General features: G+C 30.4%; 1 protein-coding gene across 5 annotated transcripts in view; it reads right to left on the reverse strand.

Moving 5' to 3' along the window:
• Positions 1-2,542: 2,542 nt before the first annotated feature.
• GlyS (glycogen [starch] synthase) overlaps positions 2,543-7,891 on the reverse strand; it is an 18,897-nt gene continuing 13,548 nt past the window's right edge. For all 5 annotated transcript variants that reach the window (XM_018508391.1, XM_018508389.1, XM_018508390.1 and 2 more), the window contains 7 exons: positions 6,952-7,214; positions 5,392-5,602; positions 5,169-5,305; positions 4,962-5,094; positions 3,578-3,964; positions 3,291-3,491; positions 2,543-2,594 (listed from right to left, as the gene is read on the reverse strand). In XM_018508391.1, coding sequence (XP_018363893.1) covers positions 2,562-2,594; positions 3,291-3,491; positions 3,578-3,964; positions 4,962-5,094; positions 5,169-5,305; positions 5,392-5,602; positions 6,952-7,214 — 1,365 coding nt within the window. In that variant the 3' untranslated portion in view covers positions 2,543-2,561. The remainder of the gene's footprint in view (positions 2,595-3,290; positions 3,492-3,577; positions 3,965-4,961; positions 5,095-5,168; positions 5,306-5,391; positions 5,603-6,951; positions 7,215-7,891) is intronic.

Raw genomic sequence — 7,891 nt, forward strand, 5'->3', positions numbered from 1 at the left:
TCTTTTCATACCATAAAAATTATGTCTAAGACATTTTGTCGAAAAATGAATAGTTTCGGAAATAATTGTTTGCTTCCATACTTTTTCCCCACCCTGTATATATATATATGTTTATGCGGCTATGCAAGTTTGTGTGGATATACCATAATTTGTGCAGACAGCACTTTTATGTAAGAAAATGTGGGGAACTAGCAGTCTAATGTAATATACAAAAGTCTATGTGCTCTCTGCTTTAATTTCAAATTACAAATTTTTATAATAGTGACATCTTTAATTCATTTCTTACATTTCGTTCTGTCTCACTCAAACGCATACAACTGTCCTTATCTATACATTGCTACGTTATTTCTTGTAAAGCCTAATGTCCACGATACTAGAAATCGGTCCGAGATCTCAGACAGAGAAAAAATTAACAAATCACATTTGAACAATTTGATCACATGACCATTGTGATTGGTCAATTCTTTCTTCATCCGAGGTCTCGGACCGATTTCTAGCATCGTGGATACAAGGCTTTAGATTGAGCATTTACTGTTAGACATAATTTGACACAGTTACTGTTTTGTTTCTGGGTCTTCGTTGAGCATACGTATACATGTAAATTTGCAAATTGATATTTTTTTTAAGTTTTTAATCTTAGTTTCATAAACTTAGTATTGTTCGTTCACGTAATCTGACGGGTAGTGCAATGTCGCTTTTTTATTCATACGAACCATAAAACTTTTGTATTGAGAAAACATTTATATCATGTGATAGCTTTACGAGTTGAAAAATAAGTAAGTTTTTCTTGTGCACTTTCTTCAATTTTGGTATAAAGCCCACTGCACTACTTCGATTTTGCGTCTACTTTAATCCTGTAAAAGAAATTTTTATTCCGTTTGGTGAATTCGGAGATTTATGATATCAATCTACAATGTTGCGACAATTTGGTCACTCCAGTATCCCTCACCGTTCTTTATAAAAATCTACTTAATTCATAGTGAGTGCCATTTAAGTTAAAATGATGGTCATTCAATATAGTACATATTATATTAATTTATCGCTTACAAAGATATTAATGTTCATTATGAATATTCGCGCGCGAATCACATTTTTAACCTCATATTTATGACCGAAAATCATGAATGGTAACTGAAAATCAATTATCGAATTTTACTGAATATATGAGTGACATCCATTATTTTTTTGTGGTACACAAATGCTTCTTTTTATTTATAATCAAGAAAATAAAAATTTTTAATTTAGATTTTTTTTTTAATGATATGCTATTTATACATAATTGATACTAAAATAATTAATACTAGAAATTTAAATATTTTGTAATTAGTATTAATATTTTTAACATTATTTATTAATATAATATTTTTAACGTTATCTATTAGTATAAAAAAACATAGATAAATACGAATATGAAATCTCATAGTATATATGATGATAATTAACTAGCGTCGTGCGAAAGCCATTCCAAATTATCACTCTTTTTGTCATATTTACTGAATTAAAGATGTAATTAATAATTATTTAAAATTATAATCATTTTGTACACTATTTCTATTTGTTACAGAAAGCTGTAGTTATTGTTAAATGTTAACTCTATAATATATTACACTGCTTCTGTAATGTATAAATATTTATTCAAAAATTTATAATATAGTAGATAATTTGTTATTGTAAGTGCCAAATTCCTCATAATCATATTGCAAAAAATGTAACTTATTGTTAGTTATTTCATTTTGTATATTATGTTAATATTATGAAGTAAAATTTTCTATTCTATCGTTGAATTGTCTTCTATTTATTGTAGCAATTTTTTTTATCTATATCCATTTTTTATAAAATTTTTGCAATATATGTATGTATAATTTACTTTGATGCTGCTTCTTGCCATATGAATAATGTGAATATATTGCAAGGATTAAGTAACTCAACATGATAAAAACTTTTATTAAAAAATACTAATTCTATAATAAAAATAATATACACTTTTCTATACAACAATAATATATTCTTTTTACAATGTAATTACAGATGTATATTGAATTCATTGATTGTGTGATTATATTACTATATATATATATATGTACAAACACAATTAATACGTAATGTATTGCGAACATACATTTTTTACATATCTTTCTTTTTTTATATATTTTAACCTTCAATATTAAGATATTAGAATATAGCAAAATGATTGTTGATTATGGCATGTAATGAAAAGTTTGGATCTGCTTAATGAAATAAATTGCTCAATTAACAAATAAAACATAAATCGACGATCAATAAAGCTCGAACAAAGCAAGGAGTAAGTTACTAATTATTGCATATATCTTTACTTACTAACTATTCTCTTTTGTTCTTTGCACGGCAGTGAAAAATAATAAACAATAAAAAAACGTTCAAAATTGTATTTAAGACTTTAAATATGTAGATATACATATATATATTTTATGTAGGAATTACAACTAATATTTTGGCAACGCTGTGTTATGTGTGCATCCCATAAATTATCTTGAAACTTATCGCACATGACTTCTTGTTCTTAGTATTCTTGGTTTCTGTATTTACCTCCCATTTGATTGTCGTAATTCTTCTAGCTACGGTATGTGTGAATGAAATATTATTTTTATACATATGATGTGTGTGTGCAAATGTATATATGTATACAGGGTGTCCGGTAATCATCACGTAATCTCTCGTGAGCAGGTAGAGCAAACAAAGTCACAAAGTCCTGTATTATTTTGCAATTTTCGCAATAGTTAACAAAATATTGATTTCTAAAAATCGCTGAATAGTACGGCCTACTGCTAAGTACAAGCGCGCAATGAGATACGATGATCCACCGTCGAGAAGTTGTTTACTATAAACAGCCTTGGCTATGCACGAGCAGCAAAAGAAAACATCTTGTGCTGGGCGGTCGTATCGCGCTGTGCGCTTGCATTTGATGGTAGGCTGGACACATTTATTCGGCGATCTTTGGAAATTAATGGGTGCTTTCCAGCAAGGACAGTCGGACACAGTGTAACACAGTGAATCATTACATCTTTGTTGTTTGCCTATGTTAAATAAGGATGAAATGATTCACTGTGTTACAGTGTTTGACTGTATTCTTGCTGGAAAGCACTCAATATCTCGTAACTATTGTAAAAATTGTAAAATTGTAGATAACTCTTTTACTCAGTCTGTTTTACGAGATTATGCGGTCATTATCGGACATTCTGTATATGCAGGCGCGCGCGTGTATTATGTTATACAATAGTTAAATTGAAGTTCAGATTACTTATCTTTCTTACCTCTTTTTCATCATCAACTTCATCCTCGTCATCTGAACCATGTACAGAAGCGGCCGGTGTCGTATGTCGTGAAGATGATGGAGATGGCGGTTCACTGATTGGTCTGGGATAATTGAATCGACCAACCCCACCCTCTGCATATTCTGACGCCAGTTCTGAATACACTGTGGTCAACGCCTTTATTCTTGCTTGACGATAATACTATGGTAAACATGAATATAGAAGATATAAAAGATACAATATAAATAATTGAAAAAAAAAAATATAATGAGATATGCATGTCTTACAATGCCAAGATTTCGCCAATCGAGGAGATCACTAAGACGTTCTGTACGATTTCTTTGAATGATACGTTGACGACGGCTAAGTCGTGCGAAATCAAACATATACTGAGCAAGCTGTTGAACACTTGCTTCTAAACCAATAAAACGCCTATCGACAATGTAAATACCATAGCTCATCGGATCTGCTATATGCTCCTGCATAAAACATCCAAATCCTGATAAGTTAGTGGTAATGCTGGGTATTCCCATAACTGTGCACTCAGCTGGTGTATAACCCCACGGTTCATAATATGAAGGAAAAACACCTAAATGACATCCTCTAACAAATTCCTCATAATCAAGACCAAATAATGGATTTGTCGAAGATAAAAATTCTGGATGAAATACCATCTATAAATAATACATATTAGCTATATAAGCATAATATTGATTATGTATTAAGTCTGATTATTGTGGTATATATTTTCTGATAGGTTGAAATCTGATATTTCCTGCTCCTATTGCCTATGCTTTTCAATTGTGCAGTAGGCTCTAATCTCAGTGCTTAATTTAAGGCTCCTGACTACTCAGCCAAGAACTCTGCGTTGACGATGGCGACACAGAATCAGACGGCAGTCTGGCGAAATCGGTAGCCACACACTTAAGCACGAGCCCATGTCCGTGTGCTCGCAGGTGAGCATACGGACATGGGCTCGTGCTTGTATGTGTGTTACAGCGTCGCACCACGATAAATGGCCGAACTTATAGGCGTGGAAAAGTGACATTTTGACCAGTTTTGACGACGAAATTTGTGCACAATGTCATTTCATTATTATTTGCTTAATTGTGAAAATGTGACTTGTTTCGTACTTCTCAAAGTCGTAATTTTCGATGACAACCAAAGTTATCTTGGAATTTTATACGTAAAAGTGTATATTTAACTCGTTTCAACAGCTGTTAAACCGTGTGTTTCTGCCAGAATATAGGCTCACTTTACGAGTCTTTTACTGACCATTTACTGACTATCAAGGGAGGAAAGGACAGTTGTCATCGATTTTTACAAGTGCTTTAAAGCGATCCCGTCATTTCGTTTCATCTAAATTGTCTTTGTTTACAAGTGGCATTGTGCGTAAATTTACGTGTCATTCCTTGCTTCTGACGTCACGATTCCAACATGGCCGCCGCGATTAGTCATGAGCCTAAGGGCCTGCGCACAATAGAGGAACAAGAATTAGATATTAAGATTTCAACCTATCAGAAACCGTGTATTCCGATGTAATCAGTTTCTGATAGGTTAAAATCTTAATATCTAATTCTTGTTCCTCTATTGTGCGCAGGCCCTTAAACCCTACACAGTACGTGTGTGTGTGCAAGTCACGTGCGTACTTGCAAGTGTCATTACATATACCTTAACACGATCATGGACAGTGTTGAAAAGATTACATCTTCTAATGGTATTTAACACCGGATCATTCCAATCATCAACAACGTTATGTGTTGTAATAGGTGGTAATCCATTTCTTTGCAGAGCATATAAACACCTGTAAAACAAAATCGAACGTCAAGTAAATCAAGATTAGTTGCAGAATGTTAATTTGATTATTTTTTGAAAAACCGTTTTATTTTAATAGTATCCTCTTTCTCCAACAAGTCCTGAGCTTCAGGCATGCGACCAGAGAGACATAATTCATACATCCGTTTCCCTATTTTTTGCTGTATATCATTGATAGTATCTCGTAGAGATTTTGTTACCTGAAATAATAATTTGACAAGACAAACACATATTAATAATTATTTCAAATATTAAACTAATATTGCATAAAATAATAATGACTCACAGCATGACCACGGAGAGACTCGACATTAAAGTTATTAGTTCTTGCAGGAAAAATAAGGAAAGCAACCACTGTTAAGTCAGGTCTGGATGTTTTTAAATAATGATTTAATCTGGCTAGAGCTTCTATGAATATGTCAGCTCCTTTATTTCCAAATTCATATCGACCAGCGGTAAAGAAATATAATGTTTTATCTAAATCAAAATCATAATGTCTGCGAACATACATAAGTTCGAATTTTGTATGAGATATATCTATAAGATAAATCGTAAGAAACAGAACACCAAATATTTCTATTAGATTTAAAGATAGAAGAAAACATTTCAGAAAAATTGCATTAAATACAAATCACATTTTCCTTAAAATTATTTTCAAGATCATATTGAAGTTATTAATGTTTTTTTAAATCCTACATTTCTAATTTAATAGTATTATAAAACAAATTCAGTGATTCATAATACCTTTCAAATGACTTTAAATGTGAAAATTTTCAAGGTAAGTATGGACCAACGTTACATTCAATATAAATCCATACATCAGCATTAGACAAATTGCTCGAGAAAGTAATAAGTCAGTTAAATATGATACTAATGAATACCACATGATGGTCGATTATCAAATTAGAAAAAAAACATGATATAATTTAAAAAATCATGATAAATTTAAAATGATCTTAAAAACAATTTTAAGAAAAGTTATTTGTATCATCACATCTTAACTTTTTGGTACAGTACAACGTTTCTCTCAGATTTTTTTCTACTTTCGAACTTAACATAAAAAATAAATATTTATATGTTCCTAACAGTAATCAAGAGGTTAATGAGCCAAGCTCAGTGGTTGTGTTAAATAATCTTTTCACAAATTGTTTATTAGTAAAAAAACAATATAATTAATGCTCTAAACGTAATCAAACATTTTAAAGACTACAATATCGCAAAATGTTTTCAATCTATCAAAAAGTCATTCTCAATCTTAATAGGTCGAAAACGTTTCACGATATTAATAATAAGAATCTTATTTTAGTACATATGAGAACACAACTAATAAGAACTAGAAATTAAATGCCTACAACGGTAGAAGCTGAATCTTTAATGCTTAAATAATTCAATGTGTGTGAATTATATATATATTATATATCTACATGCATATATACCATATTTATAGTCATTATAATTGCGCGCCGAATTGGTTTTCCGGAGTTATAAATGCAATTAAACTATTGTAATAATATTACAAATTAAATTAAATTGACAAGCAATTTTTAATAATTTGATGCTCAATCAGGCATCATATTAGAATTTTACGATATTGTGATGTTTGAAATGTTTGACTATGCTTAGAACATAATTATATTGTTTTATTAATTAACAATTTGTTAATGCAAAAAAATTATTTAGCATGGCCAACCATTAGCTTAACCATTAGCCACTTGATTACTGTTAAGTTATATTTTTTATATATCGAGACTAGTATTTTAACATTTTAGATGATTTATTTCTTATGATTCATTTGCTCATATATTATATCTTAATGTTTATAAAGAACATTTGTTTTGATACAAACCCATAAAAGTGGCCTCGCACAAACTCATGTATTTTTTCTTTACTAATAGCATGTAAATTCTGGAATTCATGCAATGCCGCAAACTTTTTTACATTTAATCCGTTTGGCGTAATAATATCAGGTTTGCGTTTGAGCAAATGTTCAGCTTCAAAACCGGTAATATCCGAAACTGTTGTAAATACATGTGCTAAATGTGTAGCTGCACGTTCCATACAGTATCTATGATATATCTGACGCTTCCCTGCTTCCTCATCAACACTAAACTGCAATTGGCATTATATTAGGATATTGTAAATAGGATATCTCTCAAAACGGATGTGATCAAAGAAATTAATTCCTTATAAAAAAATAAATTAAAAATATTGGGTTGGAGGAAAAGTTCTGCGGTATTTTGTTAGCTCGAAATTATATATACAATATCTTCGTTAAAAATAATCAAAATTTAAATTTAAGAAAAAAAAGAAAATTTTAAAATTTGAAATTTCTACTTTTGAATGGTTACTACATTTTTTTATTTATGTGAGTTTTGTAATTTTTATACATAGAAAATTACGAGCTGAAAAAAAGGGAAATTGTTTTTCTCACTTTGTGAATCTGTCACATGCCAAAAAAAATTTGCGAAAATATTCGACTATATCGTGAAAGTTTGGAGTTTTCCTTACCAAAAATTTTTTTTTTAATGTTTCTACGATTTTTTGTTCTTGAATTATTCGCGAGTTAAGTAAAAAGGAGCATTTTGACTTTGATTGCTCAAAACTCCATTAAAAATCATCGTACTGCAATTAAAAAAAAAACAGATTCTTAAAGCTGAAACGTTGCTTTATCGAATAGTATCATGTTAATTTTTTAAATGTAAAATATTAGGTGTTAAACTTAATTCCTATCGTTTTTTCGTCTCGAAAATTGATTTGTTTCGAAGGGAAGATGAATGAATATCTTA

This window comes from Trachymyrmex cornetzi, unplaced genomic scaffold (genome assembly GCF_001594075.2).
Source record: "Trachymyrmex cornetzi isolate Tcor2-1 unplaced genomic scaffold, Tcor1.1 scaffold26, whole genome shotgun sequence".
NCBI classification, from domain to species: Eukaryota; Metazoa; Arthropoda; class Insecta; order Hymenoptera; family Formicidae; genus Trachymyrmex; species Trachymyrmex cornetzi.